This window comes from Eumetopias jubatus, unplaced genomic scaffold, assembly GCF_037043125.1.
Source record: "Eumetopias jubatus isolate StellerSeaLion01/CBP00866 unplaced genomic scaffold, mEumJub1_p1.0 scaffold_9, whole genome shotgun sequence".
Lineage (NCBI taxonomy): Eukaryota > Metazoa > Chordata > Mammalia > Carnivora > Otariidae > Eumetopias > Eumetopias jubatus.
The window spans coordinates 53,589,034-53,608,367 of record NW_028274815.1 but is presented as its reverse complement, the minus strand read 5'-3'; the positions used below and the strand labels follow the sequence as shown (position 1 = coordinate 53,608,367).

At 42.8% G+C, this 19,334-nt stretch overlaps 1 protein-coding gene and 1 long non-coding RNA gene across 5 annotated transcripts in view; one reads left to right on the top strand and one right to left on the bottom strand.

Moving 5' to 3' along the window:
• Nucleotides 1-19,334, top strand: part of ANTXR1 (ANTXR cell adhesion molecule 1) — a 211,868-nt gene that overhangs the window by 106,468 nt on the left and 86,066 nt on the right. Inside the window, exon 14 of one of the 2 annotated variants that reach the window (XM_088026499.1) lies at nucleotides 7,870-7,961. The exons of the other annotated variant lie outside the window; for it this stretch is intronic. Coding sequence (XP_087882625.1) covers nucleotides 7,870-7,961 — 92 coding nt within the window. Of the gene's footprint in view, nucleotides 1-7,869; nucleotides 7,962-19,334 lie in introns of those variants that run through there. 2 annotated transcript variants of the gene reach the window in all.
• Nucleotides 18,254-19,334, bottom strand: part of LOC114218938 (uncharacterized) — a 44,715-nt gene continuing 43,634 nt past the window's right edge. For all 3 annotated transcript variants that reach the window (XR_003611276.2, XR_015768946.1, XR_015768944.1), the window contains one exon: nucleotides 18,254-18,570. This is a non-coding gene — a long non-coding RNA (uncharacterized LOC114218938). The remainder of the gene's footprint in view (nucleotides 18,571-19,334) is intronic.

The window sequence follows — 19,334 nt, the reverse complement described above, 5'->3', positions numbered from 1 at the left end:
CATCAGTTTCCTAATCTGTAAAATTAGAATAATAATACTTTATCTCTCTTTGCTGCATTGTGAATATTAAATGGAATGGTAGATGGTAAGTGCTTGGTAGAAGGTCTGGTAGGGAGTAAGTGCTTAATAAATGTTAGCAGCTATCATAGTAGAAGCTTAGTCAAAATTATTGAACTAACTGGAAATTGTTTCCGGAGAGTTGGTTCCCACTTCAGAGGCCTGTTATAATAAAAGGAGTCTCCTGAGATAAGATGGATCCCTAGGGGTCCATGTCTGTCACTCAGCCAAGCGCAGGTGATTGAAAGGAGGCAGACAAGATGGTCAAAATCATCTAGGGGGAAAAAAATGGGTCTATAGTCAAACAGAAAATCCCAGTCTTCAATAGGACCCTCCACAGAAGCTCAAATTTAAAAGACCGAAGCCATCACTGGACAAAATAGAGATGCAGGTGGAATGTGTGGCCATCCAGGATATGACGTAAGGTCTTGGACTTGCGTTAGTTTCTTCGGCAGCTGGTTTGGAGGACAAGGTTTTTAGATCAGAAGTGATCCCCTGGGTCTGAGTAAAGGGTTTAGGCTTGTCAATGCCAGTCACAGCCTGCCCCGTCCATCACCTGGAACCAAAAAGAATTTTAAAATATGTAGTTGAGACTTTCCTTTCCTCGCTTTATTTGGTGCCCATTTGGACAACCGTGCCATAGTTTTCAAGATCCACAATGAGTAACTATTGTCCCTGCCAGGAGCAAAAATTCCATGAAGTTTTACAGGAAAGAGTTTTTTCCATCCAAGAGCTAAAAGATTCCTATACAAATGGTAAACTTTGTGAGCTCCAGGACTCCTGGACTCTAGAAAAAGGTCAAACATCCAAAGTCCTTTCACCAGCATATGTAAATACAACCCATCTTTAGCGTCTCCGCTGGCCTCCCTCTTCTTCCCCAGCCTCTAGCCACAGCGGGGAACATCACGACTATGGTGCTGCCTTAGGGGAAATGCTTAAAAGAAGTTTGTCTTTTTGAAAGCAAAGCAAGCAGATGTTAGCACCTTAAAGAATTGTTCATGAAAGATGGTCTTCTTTTACATAAATCCCTTCCAATTTTATAATTTCCCAACCAAAGTGTGTAAAAATCAAGAGAATCTCTCAGCAAGTATTTCTTGAAGTCCTACTGTGTCATCACCATTTCATTTACATTTTACAAAGTTGTTACCCGTCAGGAGCGTAAAATCCACTTGGAGAAAGAGCTCAACAAACATATAAAGGACCGTGTAAATAAAGAACGAGATGGTGGGAGCCAGATGTAAATGCTGTAGGATTTCAGAATGGGGAAGAAGGAGCGAATTCAGGAAGAGACAGGAGGGCTTCATGGAGGAGACAACCCAAGTGGTGATTTGAAAAATGATAATTTCAGGTGAAGAGGCAGGAAGAGGCTGTCGGCTAAAGAGAAGCCAACCCGAGGAAGGACTAGGTATGCCTGAGAGCACAGTTAATTCATGGTCCCTCCTGGGAACCATAACTTTTTTTTTCTTTTCCTCTCATCTTGTTTCAGTTTCTGGTGCCTTCTTAATTTGGGGCCATTTCTCAGGTTGGCAACTACTCTCTGAGGATGCACACTCTGTGCCCTCGATCACCCTGTATGTAACAATGAGGCCCAGCTGATACCCTTCCCTATTAATTATGATCAGGATTTGATTGATATTGGTTTCCACTGGATTAGAGAATCACCATCTTTGAGAAAAGGAAAGAGACCTGAAGTTTGACATAAGGTTCTAAACTCAACATTGAATCAGTGGAGAACCCTGTCTTTCCCCTACTGCTTTATATGAAAAGCAGCCGGGCTACATGTGGCAGCAAAAGGTTGAGCACATTGGAGAGGACCCATGTCAAGTCACTGTTCGAAGAAATTCTTTTTGAATGAAAATTAAAATGCAACAAACTCAGCCCTGAGGCATCAAAACTGGAACAATGGCTTTATAATTGTAGCACAACAGAGGAATTAAGAATACAGAACAGGAAGTCAAAGTCCTAATTTCGGATCTTAACCCCTCCTCTTTGTAGGGTGTTCGTGGGCACCTTTACCTGAGTCCGTCTCTGGGCCTGTGTTGCATGGTCGTTGCAAAGATTAAAGGCAAAGTATATTAGTGTACCTGGTGGGCTGTCCAAGAATGACAGCTGCTTACCAGTTTATTGACATTCTCTTTCCTTGCCAATAAAAGTCCAGTGGCCTGTCTCATGAAAAGATTTGCTGCTCGGGATGCCTGGGTGGCTCAGCCGGTTAAACGTCTGCCTTTGGCTCAGGTCATGATCCCAGGGTCCTGGGATCGAGCCCTGCATGGGGCTCCCTGCTCGGTGGAGAGCCTGCTTCTCCCTCCCTCTGCCGCTCCCCCCTGCTTGTGTTCTCTCTCTAACAAATAAATAAAATCTTAAAAAAAAAAAAAGATTTGCTGCTCATGCCCTGTAGAATATAAACAGGCAATGTTTCCCTGATTAAGAGTTATGATTCCTTTTGAGTCCATGATAAGCTTGTATTCTAGGAAGAGGCTGGGGAAAATTGTGAAGATGTTGCCTGTAGGATAACGAGGGGAGACACCAGTAAATTAGATCTGGTAGAAAGTCAAATAGGATTAGGCTGCAGTTTCTTCACTATTTTTGAAAAAAAGAATTTCTCAGTAAATGAACCAAGGAAACAGGAACATTAGGGGAATACTTAGACTATTTCAAAGAATGGATTAAAACAAGTATTTACTAAAGTTTGTGCATTATTACCACATAAACATTCCTATTATTATTTAAAATGGTCTATCATGCCGAGACTGTCTGGAGGCATTTGATCAGAGGAGGTACCATTCCATGCAGAAGAGAAATGCAACTTCAGGAAGGGAGTTCACAACAGACTGGATCTTCCAGTGTCCTCTGAAGTAGCTACAACTTGCCATGGTTTGGGAGTATGGGGATTGAACCTGGTGTTATGAGGATGAACGTGGTGTTATTGCCCAAGGATTTTTTTTAACCATTTCATCCTTCATATTTTCATGAATTCAAACTGTTCTTTTCTGAAACTACTGGTATTTTTCTACTGATATTTGTTTGAAAGGGAGAGAAAGAGAAACACCAACGATGCATGGGCATGCCGCCACCCATGACAAAGAATTATCTAGTCCAAAATGTCAGTCATACCAGTCTGAGAAACTCTGAAGAATCAGAATTTCTTGGAGGGAACCCAGGAGTCTGCATTCTAATAAGCTTGCCAGGTAAATCTTAAACACATAAGACTCTTATTATTATGCTTACCTGATACAAACTGTCCTCCAAAATTTACAAAAAAATCATTAAAATTTATTTTTAAAAAAATGATTTATTCTCTTGATTCACTCCCAACCTCATTCATTTAAGAATCTCAAGATTTTAAAATCAGACCTTCTCTTTTATGTTCCTTCTTTTGGACAGTATTTTCTGGTATAAAAATAAGAATTTGCTGAAAATAATTTTAGCCCAATGTGACCAGTCTAGGGATCTTTTCCCTTTTGTGTTGCCAGGCAAAGACTATAAAACTTTCTCTCCAAATGCGCCTTTTCTATGTTCCAAGTATTCCCTTTGCTTCCACCTCTCACAGTAAGGCTTAGTGAGCCAGAGAATTGTCGCTCCTTGTTTCAGGAAGAGAGGGCCCAGTGAGCATCAGTATTGTTTTTAACATTTTATGGCTCCCAATGTCTCACAAAAGAGTGGGCCTCCAGCTACCATACAGAGATAGGGTATATGTCGGGCACAATTGGAGACTTGGAGTAAAAAACAACAACACAGATATTGAAAAGAAAAATTGCCTCCCATGCACAGTGTAGCGCATGTGCTTCTTGAGGAAAGAACAAAGATTGTGTCTTGTTCACCATTGCAATCCAGCACCTGGCACAATGCCTGCACGTAGTATTCAGCAGATAGTTGGTAATTGAATGAGCGAATGAATGGATGAACTCAGTTGGGTCATACTGAGATCATGATGGCATCTGCTGGTAGGAGAGAAAGAGAGCCAGAATACAGCAGGATTAGAACAGGGGCCACTGAGCTGGTTGGGAGATAGTCCTCCAAAGAGGATGGCCAGCAACCCAATGTACACATCCGAGGAGCATGGGGAGCTTGAGCATGATTTAAGAGGGACAAATCTGCCAGCTGAGAAACTACAACCATAGTTGTTACCCAGACAGGGCATAGTCAAGGACCTCCTCAGAACAGCACCAGCTCCACTAGGAGAAGACTCTTGCCAGGGGTGCAGACCTGGAGAAGGGATCTAGAAATAGCCCATTCAACTGGATCGAGATTCAGGGGAGGCCACCAGTCCATGGAGGGTCTACAGCACAAGGCTGGGAGTGAGGCAGAACCATAGCGACTGATAGAGAATCTAAATAACTATATTTGCTAAGCCCAAAGAACACAAAGACGTAAGACTTGGGGAACAGACAAGTCTGGAAGGAATTGCAATTTAATGTGATAAGTTCTTAACTAGAGAATTGAGCAATGCCTCGTGAGAGCATGAAGTAGAGTGTCTGGGGAACCTGAGAACAGAAGAGACGATACGTGAACTTAGAAAGAAAGAATAGGCAATTGCTAAAGGTATGGCCTGGGTAAAGGCATGTCTTGGGCCACTGTGGCTGTGATTGGTTGGGATGGAGTATTAGGAGAACAGGTCCGAGACAAAACAACAGGGACCAGTTGGAAAGGCCTTCCCTATCTGCCACAGTTTGGAGTTTCTTTAATATTTAATGTAAACGTCATGCATGGTGCAGTTTTCATGTTAACTTCCAATCTTTCCTCGTTCAAGAAATAAATGCCTCTTATCTTCAGGAAAAAAAAAAAAAGAATCTAAGTAACTGTAGAAAAGTCGTGACTTGGGGAGCATTGGCATGGCCTGAGCTCACACTGAAATACCAGAAACTTAGGCTGTGTCAGCACACCCATTCTGTCAGGGCTGGCTCCAAAGGGAGTGTGCTGGCCCTCACAGATGGAGGCTGTGGTGGCTTTACCCAGGAGAGGCTACAGAGAGGGGGTAAGGACCACCTCCCAGAACTGCCTTCAGAGCTCTGTCCTCAGCACCTTCCCGGGTTCACTTTGCAAATCAGTTCAATCCTGTTACTTATTTCTTTGACGTAACTTGGAAAGATGCACATCCAGCCTGGTTTTGAAGTCATAGGACTATGTAGGTAAACAGACAGTTGGCACGGCTGCCCTTGCCAAAATTGCTTGAATTTCACCAGCCTGGTAGGGAATGAGTCCAGTAGCCTGTGCTGAGTGGCAATCTCACTTTCCAACATAATAAAATATTATTGCATGCTCCTCAGAAAAAAGTAGAAATCAGAGAAGACTTTTTTCTTCTATTTCTTTTCCAAGGTCAGCAAAAACAGTCCATAAATCAAAATAGGTAGCTATCTTTGGGGTAGATACTTCATACCAACACCTGTAAGAATGTGTGTCTCTTCAGTAAGGAAAGATGTATAGGAAGGAGGTTGTTGGTGGAAAACTGGGGCCAAATATCAAGATCAATGTGTATTAAAATAGTGCTCTAGGCAAAATATTAAGGACGCGAAGAAGAACCTGCATGCCCTCCAGAACCCACAACATAGGTGCCAAGATATAATATACACTCCAAGAGGTATATATATTTTACACTTTGGGGTACAAAAGGCAAATATCATGTGGGCGCCCAGAAATTCCTCCATCCATTCCAAAAACTCACGAACCTCCACACAGGCCTTCGGATAAGTCACTTGACACAGGCACTACACACTTTGAGGAGTGTCTACTTACTGGACTTAGTGGACTATGTGCCAGTTACCCAAAAGGGTGTTCTCCACCTTCTTGCAAGAGAGAGCTGGACAAATCATTCTAGAAATTCAGGGAGAACAAGTAGGCAGCTCATGATTTACTCAGCCCAAAACTTCTTTTTTTTTTTTAATATTTTATTTATTTATTCATGAGAGACAGAGGGAGAGACAGAGGGAGAGAGAGAGAGAGAAGCAGAGGGAGAAGCAGGCTCCCAAGGAGCAGGGAGCCCGATGCGGGGCTCGATCCCAGGACCCTGGGATCATGACCTGAGCCGAAGGCAGACGCTTAACGACTGAGCCGCCCAGGCGCCCTCAGCCCCAAACTTCTATCCCATGAGTGTCCTTTTCCCAACAAGATCCTCCCCGAACTGTTTCTCAAATCTAAGACATGGCCCCTGGAGAAGACAAGTCCTTTCTAAACACCTAGTCGAGGAGGGTGGGGCCGGGACCCACACTCTGACTTTACCCTATAGCTTTCTTCATCCTAACGTTATTCAACTTCCCGTCCAATTCACTTCCACCACCACCTCTCTCTTTGCTCATTTAGCCCCCGTCTGTTCACATAGCCTGGAAGAGTAAGAGGAGATTAGATAGAGGGGAAATAGGAGGCTGACCTTGAAGAGGATTTAAATGCCAGACAGGAGGTGGAGCTTGGACAATGGGAAGTCATTCAAAAGAAGTGCAAAGCGTTATTTTAGGAAGATCAATCCATCATTTGCATGTTCCAAGTATATTAACAAAATAGCATTAAGTTACATGCCATTGATTTATAAATTTGTTCATTTGGAAAGGAAATAGTCTCCATTACTTTTGTGTTATCTGAAGGGAACTTTGTACCAAAAGTGGCCAACCCACAGTCCCAGGGCTACAAGTGACTCCTTAACATTTAGTACTCAGCCCTGAAAAAGGATGGCCCTTACTTTATTATTGCTGTAATGATAGGTAATATATCCTTTGAAAGATGTGGTTTAACAAAACACAGGGGAAAGACTGGTTGGAGAAGAAAAGTGGGAATAAACATGGGCCCTGGGATCAGATCGATGTGGGGGCTGAAATCCTGGCCCTTAAATAGCTGGCCTGGTGCACAGTAGATATCCCGAGTTAGTCCTTACCCTGTGCTATACGCTCTGTAAGAATCAGCTCAGTGATGTGGTCTCCAAAGAGGCTCTGGCTTCTGAATTAACGGAAGTATCGTATCTATGACGAAAGAAGCAACAGAACCTCTGAACGTGGTGGAGGTAAAATCTCATTTGAGTATTGTATGAAATACCAAGACGCTTCAAGGGAAAGCCTAGAGAAACTGAATATTTGAAAGGTATTGCCAAATATGGTAGGTTACATAGAATATTCTACGGAATTGGGACTCTGGCCTAGAGACAAAGGAAGACTTGATGGCTGTTTTTAGTATTTGGAGGGCTGTCCTGAGACAGGAGTGCCTGCTTTGATTGTATAGATTCAAGGAGTAGAAGAGGCTGATAATCAGTTTGGGGCTCAGTTTTTAAAATGGTCTACATTATTGGCTGCTTCAGGGGGCAGTGAGCTCCCTGTTCGGGTTGTATTCAAGCACAGCGACTTGACAAGTTGGCAGAACTACGTAAATGCCATTCAAGCCTCAGACAGGCAGTTGGACTTAGCTTTCAGACTCCTTCCAGCACTGAGAGTCTGTAATTCTAAAACTAAAAGTAAGCTGGCGAAGGAGTAAGGTAAACATTAGCAGTCCTATATAGTAAAACAACTGAGTTTAGCTTTTATATTCTGAAAATAAACATGAGATCCTTTTGCTGGTGACACCGGAGATGGTTTGTGTTAGTGCAATTCAAATTGGCCAACTTCCACCTAATACAAAAGAGATTATACTTCAGACCAAAGTGTGCTCCTTCTGAGCTCCTTCTGAGAACTGCTTGTTTCAAATAACCTCAAAACACACCTTCTCATTTACAAACAATTGTAGTTACTAGTCATAAATCATTCTCATCTCTTTATTAGTTAGTCGCAGGAAATCCATACATAATTCAAGGTCTTTTTCACAATATCTAGTACTTTTTATTATTATTTTAACAAGATGACCTGTGGTTTCTCATACTGTCATTAGAAAGGGCAAAAGACCACAGGAATATCAGAATGCAGAATTCAGATATCAAATGTTGTTTGTGAACTGAAATAAAAATAGTTTGCCAACATCTCTATTTTGATAACCCTTGTATGCATATCTTTTCAAATATGTTTTGGAGGATTCGAGCTGATTTGTTTTTCTTGGATGTTTGAGCAATTGACTTTCAATATTTTTATCTCAAAGCATTTTAAAGAATGGTTGCCCTAAGTTTGAAATTTCTTTGTTTTGAGAATAAATAAGAAAAAAAATATTTTCTGAATCTATGCTCTCAAGAAACTCTGTGATAAACACATATAAGATAACAATATTTATTTTTAGAAATAAAACCTAAATCCAAATAATCCATAACCAAGATAAATATAAAGGACCAAACTCAGCAGTTAAAAAACACAGAGACAAATTGTATTTAAAAAATATCACACTGTATGCTGTTTACAATAAAAAATACATTCAATAAATATAAGGTTGAAAATCAAAGCATGAGAAAAGTTATATCAGAAAAATAACAACAAAAAGCTAGTATAGCTATATTAATATTAGATAAAACCAACAAAAAAAGTTATTGGTATAAAAAGGACCATTACATAATGTTAAAAGGAACACTTGGTATAATTCTAGTCTGAACTTAATGACATATCCTCAGCATATATGAAACAAATATTGACAGAATTACAAAGAGAAATTGATAGATCTACCACCACAAGAGATTAAAATACAATTCTTTCAGTAATTAATAGATTAAACAGCCCAAGGAAAGGTAATAAAATACAAATGATTTGAATAATGCAATTAAGCATGACCTAGTGGACATGATGGCTCCGGGGGATAATATGGCCTGGGTTTGGCAGCTGTCTGAGGCTACAGCAAAATGTTCTAAGAAGGGTCCAGAGTTTTTTGGTTGCATTAAATAGGGGTTACACAATTATAAGACTAATGGGGAAAAAATACCATTATTTTATAAATTCTAAGACACACTTTTTGCACATTTTAACATCTCTGAAATTGGGACTTTTCAGATAATCAATAATATCTCATCATTTAATTGGCCACATTTTTCCCTAATGGCTCATCAAATAATCAGTTATCTACAAGGATGCATCTTAAATTCAATGAAATATTTCCCATCAGTCTGTACTGTGTCAAAAATAAAAGAAACGTTTGCTGAACAAAACTGATCAGTCACCTCCCCATCCACTGTGGAAAAAGAGAACTCTAGCCTCTCTCCTTTGGAGAGTGGTGGATAGAAAGAGGTCAGGAGCTGATCACCAACCACATTATAGCCAACTTCATCATATAGCCAGTGGTGGTGCTATTGCAGGGCTTATCATAGTTGGGAAAAATCTCACATTTTTGGAAGTACCAAACAGACATCTAAACCTACTAAACAGACATCAAAGCAAAGTCATAATGGAAATTAGGAATACTAATGGAAATTAGGAAATACTTAAAATTAGTCAATTATGAAGGAAATGCTTAAAATTAGTCAATTATGAAGATGCCACATAGCAAAACTTGTGAATGCAGCTAAAGGGATTCTTAGAGGGAAATCTGTAGCCTTCAATGTTTGTATTAGAAAAGAAGGAAATTGTAAGTCAATTAGCCAAGAATGAACTCAAAACATTAGAGGACAACAGAGTAAACCCCTCTAAAAAAAGAGAAGGACAAAAGTATGAAAGTAAGAACAGAATAGAAAACAAGACAAATAGAGAAGTAACAAAACTATTAGCTGGGGGCAGGGGAGATGAAAAATAGACGTGTATCCGAAGAACTGTGTTATCACTGGATGGGGCATGGACCACACTTAACTGCTATCACAAGTTGGGGCTATGCTGGAGGGAGATCGTTAACCAAGAGAACCAAGAAAACACATGTCGACTGAGCTTATCCCTCACCTACACCTTGGTCTTTCTTCCTATGGAAGCCTTTGTACAAAAATGAATGTAAAATACTGTATAATGTTTACACGTTACTTTCTACCATCTTATCATGAGCTAAAATCATGAGCCATGACCTAATCATGAGCCAGATCACTATGAAATCCTCGATTTCTGAGGCTGTTGGCCCTTCCAAACACTGTGGTTTATTTGAAGTTTATGGTTCTGCTTTTTCTGGTCTCTCACTTCTTGGTATTATGCATGTGTCTTCTGTTCTAGATGGCCCTTTCTAATTTGGCAGTTTAAGATATCAGATACCAGACAACCAAGCTTCTACAATTCGTATATAAAAGAAGAATCCCTAGTCTCTGAGTAAGAACTTGAGAGAAAGTGTATGTCCTAAGTACACAATCTTTAGTGAGTGACCAGTGTGTCTATTCATTACTACTCCTGGGTTGTTGGAGCTATTCTGAATGTTTGAGTCTTTTGGGTTGAGCGTTCTGGATTAGTGAATCTAGCTGTGAGAGGCACAATTGTAGGAAGAAGTGAACAATTTAAAGAGGGTCCAGGGGCACCTGGGTGGCTCAGTCGTTAAGCATCTGCCTTCAGCTCAGGTCATGGTCCCAGGGTCCTGGGATCGAGCCCCGCATCGGGCTCCCTGCTCCGCGGGAAGCCTGCTTCTCCCTCTCCCACTCCCCCTGCTTGTGTTCCCTCTCTCGCTGTGTCTCTCTCTGTCAAAAAAATAAATAAAATCTTTAAATAAATAAGTAAGGTCCAAAAGTGTGTATGAGTGGAGAGGGAGAGGGGGAAAGATGGGGGGTGTGGAGAGAAAGAAGGAGAAGGAGGAAGAGAAGGAGGGCAGAAGTAGAAAAGGAAGCGCAGGGAAGGACTGATTAACAGTTTGGGAAATAGGGCCAACGGATCTCCTTTCTGCCAACACTGAAATAATTGCCAGCTCCTTAAATGGTTCAAAATTGGCAAAACCCGTGGACTAGACTATCACAGAACTCCAGGAGACAGCTGCCAGACCCAAGCCGTATTATCCCCCGGAGGCAATTTATGGATACATTGCACCAAATCGCAAGCTGTCCCAGGACTGCTTCTGATCAGGACATTATTTGGGACTGACATGATTTATATTGTTTGCACTCCCCAAAAGCCAGCAAGCCCTTCCTTCTGCTCCCTGCAGAATGACAAAGTCCCACAAGAGTATATAAACACCTTTGCTTTTGCAAAGCAACCAGCTTCTCCCCTATTCATTAGGAATTCAGAAGTCAGTGATTTAATTTATATCTCCCTAAAACAAGAGTCCGTCAGCACCACGAGCAACTATAACTAGCATTCCTTTGACATTACTGTGGTTGCTAGAACAGATGTTAGCTTGATCAGTGCCCAAAGCAGTGGGCTTAATGTTTTGTTTCTTCAAAAAAAAAAAAAAAAAAATTAAAAAGCATTTGAATAAGTGACAACTAAAATATTCCTGGGTTTTTTTTACACACAACCCGGTGTCAGGAGAACTGCTTCATTTGCAGGCCAAGGCAATATGAAAGGTGCAGCTAAGGCAATTTCTTTTACCTTCATTTCCCAAACTCATGGAATTGGAAAAGGTATCTGAAAGTTCAAGGTTTTGAGAATGTGTATAAAGGTACAAACTCAACTTAAATGAATATCTAACAAATGTTGCTGCTGATAGAATCCAATCGGCAACCTCGGTTGACCTTTACTTGCTGGCCTTAAAATTTGTGAATGCATTGATTCCTGATAGATAAAAATGTTTGACAATGATCAAAAATTTGCATTCCATACCTCCTCACTCTAAATAAAGTGATGTCCATCCCTACTTCTCGCCTTTGATCACATTTCACTTTCCTTCTGGAATGCCCTCTCCTTTTCTCCACCTACCCAAATTTCACGGTGGCTTCAAGGCCTGCCAAGTGCTGCCTGGACCTGCCCCAGGATGCCTCACTGACCTTGGCAAGCCTCCTGAACTCTCTCTGCTCTGAGTTCAAGTACTGTGGTTTGCAGCATCATTTCAAGTTTAACTCCACATACCCTGTGCTGCTCCTTGAGTGAGCCCTGTGAACTAGTCCTGACTTTCTAACTGGACAGTGATGACATCTTACAAGAGTAGAGTCTGTGTTCTTGTTTCTGTGTCTCCTGCTGCTGACTGTATGTTAGAAACTCAACAGAAAATGATTAGTTGGTTTCCAGAGACTCTATAATTCAGTTTAGAGACATAGTTTTGAGGAATCAGTCATCATGGTCACCACTGGTAAGCATCTATGTATGTGAGGCACCACCCAAATCATAGGCCTGGCTTCTACCTGTCCAAGTTTATAATCAAAGGCAACAGCTAACAGTATACAGTAGGTATGCTTACTTGCTGATAATAGGTAATAATGATGCTGACTAATATGGGAGGGATGACCAAGAAAACCAATTAAGCTTATACCTTAAATAAAAAGCTACATTAAAGGCAAGTCCCTGTAATGAAACAAAAAATGGAAAAAAGAAATTAGCCTTTCTCTTCCAGTGCCATCATATTTGAACATTACTAAGGAACTTTCTGTCTAATCCTATTTCAACAGCCCACTCACAGGAACTAAGGCATTTTGAGTACTAATGAGCTGCATCTTGTCTGAATCATTCTCTAAAAACTGGTTTTGATTAACAAGCTCTATGCATTTTATGGAGAGAAAGAAAATGTTGAATGAATCCAAGATTTACTTATTATCACCCTTACCATTGTGAGTGAGATGAAGTGTCTCTACTGGCTCAGGGTGACAAGAAGACCAAGATGATGCTGGAGAGCCTTGATATGGAGTGTCCTTCCATGACAAAGGACCTCAGAGCTTGAACTTGAAGGAGTGTGGCTTCAATCTCCCCTCAATCCCATACCAATGATGGCTTATCTAAGTCCTTCTGGTTTTATTCACATAAGGCATAAAGTCATAAGATTTATAGCAAACTAGAATTTGCACATCCAAATGATTGCTAGTCCTTTAAAATATTTACCTCAGAAAGCCATATCCTTTCTCCAACAACCCTGTCACAATGCCAACTATCCTCTGCACTCCTCTGAAATTACCATCACTTCGAAGTTACGGTATTTGAATATCCTCAATAGGGGAATAAGGAAACATCACCCTTTGAAATGGAAACAATCCCTAGAAGTTGTGGGAACCGGGTCTGGTGAATGGTAGCTAATCAAGCTGGGAACCTCCTTGGTGAAAAGCAAAACGTGACTAAGAAGGTAGAAGATTTTCTTTTTGTGGCCTATAAATTGGTTTCAAAAACAGTTCTAAGGGAGGTGTTTCAGGATTGTTTTGAGCAATCGTTGTATCATTGGAGAGTCTCCAGCGTCCAAAGCCACTAAGTTTGGAGGGAATGAGATTCATTTGGATGTGGGGGTTTTGCTATGTTCACTACAAGAACAGCCTCATTACTTTATAGCCATACTTTTTAAAAGGAGTTTCACTAGGGCTTAGGTAATTCTCACTTAATATTTTTTCTATACTGCCTACTTTGTGGGTTAAGGAATCCAGTGTCTTTGGTGTCTACCAATTTTATTGCCATTTCTAGCCCAGATTACCTCTCAGGTAGCAGGAATGAATCATAATGTTTGATTATGATTTACCAACATTAATATTTGATCACCTTTAATGAGGGCAATTAAATTTGCCATTGGAAAACCCACATGGGTTTCCCTTTTCTTGACACTGGTATGGACATCTGAGGGCCTGTGGTCTCCCAAATACCTAACCTGGGACCACCCACTAACACCATAGCTCCAGCCACATTTAGCAGGAGACCGTTTACGGGAATCAAATTCATTCGCCTAGACCAAGCCCAGGCACATCAACAGGAACATGACGTGGGTATAGAAGCAAGGGGGCATAGAAAGGGAAATCACATCTGTTGAAGGATGGCCATATGCCAGGATCTTTACATCTCTTATTTCATTAAGGATCAAATCAATCCTGGGAAGTAGGAATTATCTCAACTTCATATATGTATAGAGAAAAGGAAGTTTAAGAGAAGTTGAACAACTTATCTAAAGTCTACATATTAATATTTTAAAGTCTACATATTAATAAGTGGAAGAATTAGGATTTAAATATCCTTTCCTGATTCCAAAGCCCAAGCTTTTTGCAGTGAGGTTAGTGAGCTGTTTCCAGCGATGGGGCCTTGGAGGGGGGTGAGCCGCCTAGGGAAACATCAGTTCCGGTGCCACCTACTAGCGGTGGAAGGCATTAACCTGCTAAATCCTAATTTCCCCCCACCTAATAAATACTTGAGTGATAAATCCTTTTATGTTTGAAACACTGTACTATGTCTCCATGTTACAAAGATGGGTAAATTCAGACTTGTGTCCTCTAGGGGCTTACAGTTCGGTGAGAGAGACAAGCCCATAATGATATTATTTCTGTAATATACAGTAAATGCTAAGGTAGACATATAAAATGAGAGCACAAACTCAGGGTTCATTGGTAATGTTTTCTTGTCTGTGTTCCCCACTCAACTTCAAGGTCAGTGATCACGAAGACTATGTCCATCTTTTCTGCCTGTGCTTATAGAGGGCCTAGCACATAGTAGGTGTTCAATAAGTAGGCAAGGTAGGAATGAATCAGGTGTTGCCTGAGATAAGACGTGAAAGATGAGAAACAGCTACCCAAGCAATGAAAGGACGAAAGGGTGTTTCAGGGAGAAGAACACAAGAGGAGAGGAGAGCGAGGGCTGCACACGTTTACTTTTGTCAAAGCACAAAGTGTAAGGTGGGAGGTGGAGAGGAGAGGAGGCTGGAGAAAAAAGAGAGGCCTCTCTGTGAAGGGCCTCGAGCCGAGGACCCATCATGGGTTCTGGGGATTTGATGGACGCCCTGAAATTGTCACCAAAATTTGTGAGCTTGTGTGTAAACGTGAATGTGTACTTATGTACTTTTCTGAGGAAAGGGGTGTGTCACTTTCATCAAATTCTCAAATGTTACAAAATCATGCAAACGATGAGGAGCCGTTAGAGCTATCAGAACAACATTTTAGATGGATGAATCTAGATGCTGCTGTAGAGGATGGAATTTGGGGTAGCAAGATAGTGGTGGAGAAACCAGGGAAGAGAGAGCTGCCACTGTCCAGGAAAGAAATAATAAGTTTCTAGCCCTAACCCGTGGTGTTGAGGAGGAGTAGACAGGGCCAGATCCGAGAAGAGGTGAGGTTGGTGAGTAGTGCCAGTGAATGAGGACCGAGAAGAGGTGAGGTTGGTGAGTAGTGCCAGTGAATGAGGACCGAGAAGAGGTGAGGTTGGTGAGTAGTGCCAGTGAATGAAGAGAGGACAACAGCTTGAAGGGGAGAATAAGGAGCTCAGTTTGAACCGTTGACTTGGAGGCATCAGTAAGACCTGCCGGACAGTGGAATGACCCTGACTGCAACGCTGCGGCCTGAGGAGAGATCTAGGTGAGAGATAAAGAGGTCAGTCCTCAGAGCAGCTGCTGAGGATAGTTCTGAATTCCACTTCAGAACTATCTGGAATGTGACACCTCCCAAGCGCCAGCCCACGTCCTGGGAGGGTGGAGAGCAGCCTGGAGCTGAGGGGGCCGCAACACGGGGTGCAGGGTGCCCCCCTTGCCTCCATGGGACCTCTCATCTGAAGAAGACAAATCTCTTGATCTCTGCACATTCCCCTCTCCCCAAAATGTCCTCTTCGGGATTTAGAACCAGCAGGCTGCCATGAGATCGCAAGGTCATAGACCAGAGCTGCCCCCGGAGAAAGGGTCACTTTCCCTTGAGGGCTTCAAACACAACCTCATTCAGTAGCAGAGAGGAAGGGCCAGGGGTCAGGGTGGAGGGAGGAGATGAAGAGGGGCCACCGGGTAGCCTTACGCCGTCACCACCCGCCTCGCTGCGTCTTGGCGTGCCCTTTGGCATCATTGGTCACCAACTGAATCCAGGGACATCTCGTTGCCAGCTTTTAAGAAGCTCAAATGGGTCACCAGCTATTTCCTTGTCATATTTTTGCCAGAGTCTAGCTAATGGCCCTTCAATGTGGCAGAATAAACCTGCTAATTTATTCTTTCATGTTAAATGTTGAAAAGCTAGCCTAGTCTAACCACGTGAAAGGATCTGATACCTTCAGTAGTTCGCGTTAATACGTGGATCTGCAAAACCTGGCAGAGATCACGAAACAACAGCTAACCCGCCACTGTCAGTGAGGGCTCTCGGAACCCCTCGGTTAATAATCCATGTGTGCTGCTGTCAGACCTCATCGTTACTGCCGCCACGGCCCGTCCTGGGTGGTGTGGAAAGAAGATACATTGGCGGGGCCGTTGTGGTGGAGGCAACAAAGCATAGAGTGCTTTCTTTATATGTCTCACACAGATGAGATGCCCCCAAAATGATAGGTGAGCCTCACTATTGCCTTTATTATTGTAGGCTAAAGACTGAGTGTAGCAGCAAATGGGCTGGAAACTGAAGTCCAGAATTAAATAGGTTTACCAGTGTCGTCATGGACATGGGGCCTGTACAGAGAAGACTTAGAGCCGGCAGCAGAGTTACCCCAGCAGCCGAGCTTTGAGCTGCAAGTTTGCTTACTTGAATGTGTCCCTCCTACTCCTCCTAAGGCTCCGGCAGGGGCCCTCATAATTTTACATTTCTATTCTTATGTTCTTTCTCTTAAAGAGGCTCCCCCAAATTGTGTAAGCATCGGGCCTCCCGGCAACACCAGCTTCAACCCTGTGGAAGCAGCATGCTCTGGGAGGGACAGGGAGAACAGATCGCATCGTGCTTGGTTCACTCAGGCCTTCTTCACTGAATGAGTAAAGGGGAAGAGAAGGTCTGCACACACAGGGTGTCTTCGACATGGAAGGACACACAGGAGTGGGGAGGAATGCTCCCTCCTTAACCGAGACGCTTCACCGGCTACATAATGAGCCAGGCAGGGCATGGGGCAGAATCCCAGTCCAAACCCAACTGCGAGATGTGGGATAGCACAGAGTTTCTCTAAGCTGAGCTTCCCCCAATCTCCCCCTGATTCCTTCCAATGTTATCCTCCTCTCTTTACCATGGCAACCCCCAAAACAAAACAGAAAGGAGGAGCAGTGCTGGATGCTCTATGGTCCCAAGGCCTGCCCCTCTCTCTCTCTTATCACCATGCAAATGGGCCCAGACATGATCCCTCCCCCTCGTGCCCTGCATCAGAAATCCAAAATTAACTACAACCTACCGAGTAAGAGATGCCCTCATTCGGTGAGCTGGGAACAGAAGGAATTAAAGAAAGCTAGGAGGCGGGCATCTGGCCTTTCAAGCCAGGCAGCCCTCGGGGATGGTCACTCTAACAACCATAACCTGATCGGAGCGGGGGAGCAGGGCTGAGCACTGCCTGCCTTCGGATTTAAGAAAGCATGAAACTATTCACCGAAGGAAACGGATTATCTCCCCCCTCCACCCCCCGCAACTGGAAGAGACACCACCTCATTCTGCTCGCTTTCCCACCTGCCTTGCAGCCCTAGTCACACATCCCGAGCCCCCCACCTCCTGCCAAATATTTTTCTAATTCAAGAGGCATGTTGATTTTTTTAAACTTTCTTTTCACTTTTTAAATAAAACAAGAATTTAACTTGCACTGATATTTAGGCTGTTGGAAAAATAACAATGGTAGGAATCAGTCTTTAGCTATTTATCTGCTGCTTTTTTCCCTCTGAAATCTTTTGAAGGTTTCTGGAAAATTACAACACGGGGGCTACCTGGCAAAGACAGGCATCAGAGCCTGAGAGTTTGCTAAGCAAGTCAGCTTCTGCTCTTGCTTTGGCTCATAGAATCAGGTCCCTACCTCAGATTTTCCCTCCCCAGTGAGGACTCTCAGAGAGCTTGGAGTATGCATCTGCATTAGCCTGGAGGCTGGTACCTGCTGGAATTATTAGTTCTCAGAAGCCACCTTGCCCTCTGCCATCCCCTAGCCACCCGCGACACACCTGTGCAGGCACAATTCCGTAACTGGAGTCACTGACTTAAATGGCCCCACTCAGCCCTGTGGTGTGAGCATGTAAGCCTAGGGGTCTCTTCAGTCCTGACCATCCGTGCCCCTGGAGAAGGGGGAGAGCAGAGACTGAGCCCACACACCTGTCCTAAGTCAGGCAGAGAGGAACAGTCAGGCCATGACCCTCCTAGAATGATCCAGCAATAAGCTTTGGGGAATAGGCCAATAGATAGTGAGCTGGGACACAGGAGGGCAAGTCAGTGGCCAGAGCCCAAGGAGTCAAGGCAATTGGTACCAGAGTAAAGGAACGGAGCCAGGTTCTGGGGCACTAGGTTACAGCGTGTGGGCTCTGAAACTTTCCACATGCCTCTCGGCCAACGGCACAGCCTAATCCTTAGCACCCAAGGGGGTTCTTCATTTTGGGACTTGGTAAAGGTGCAAAAGAACTGGTTTAGAATAAGTGACTAATTTCATGAATGAAGCAAATACCATTTACTAAACAGTGCAGATGTGTATGTATTTGGATACTACATCCTGATACATATTCAACAGGTTACATGGGGCCATCCTTGCATGAGTTATCAATCCCACTTCACAAAGTTATTGGTTGAAACTCCAAACCAAGACTCCAAGGGGAAGGCGGGCTCTGCTGTTGGTCCTCATCCCCTTCTGACTTCACTCTGAAATACAGTCTCACCCGTGTGACACGCTGATCCACACCGGGCCACGTGGGTGAAGCTTCCATGGGAGCAGATACAGCCATTCCAAATACGGTCTCCATCTCTCATGCAGCCTCTTACGGTTTAGCCTTTAAAGTATGGATATTTCTTAAGTGAATTTTTAAAAAGATTTTATTTATTATTTATTTATTTATTTATTTATTATTATTTATTTGTTTATTTTAGAGATAGGCAGCATGAGTCCACACTGAGCAGGGAGCCTGACCTGGGGTTCGATCCCAGGACCCTGAGATTATGACCTGAGCCAAAACCAAGAGTCAGACGCTTAACCAACTGTGCCATCTAGGCACCCCTCTTCAGTGAATTTTTATCAATCTGATAAATATCAATCTGATATTGTGATAGTTGAGTGGGAGGAGAGTGAGGTTCTAAGATCAGACGATGAAGGTTCAATTCCAGATTTGCAACATTAAAATTGTGGGCAGCTAAATATGTATGTAAGTGGTACATGGAAGGTCTTGGGTTAAGTTACATACCTTCGCTGAGTTTCCATTTTCCTTCCCTGCAAAATGGGAAGAATGATTCCTAGAAGACTCCTTTAACAAGGCGCATTTAATTAAATGAGATAATGTATATATAACACTTTGCATAGCGCCAAGAATGTAGATAGCACACAATAACGGTCAGCTACTGTTAGTAATATTAGTAATGAACACATCCGTGAAAATACAAAAGTTTCGGAAGAGTGACCCTCTAAAATGTCATCCTGGAAGAACTAGAAAAGCATTTCTGCCCTGGGCCTTTGACCCCCTGTCTTTCCCTCCTGGAGTCCATACTCTAGAATGTCAATAGCATTTGCTTCCTGAGAAACAAATCTGAAAACAGAGCCCAC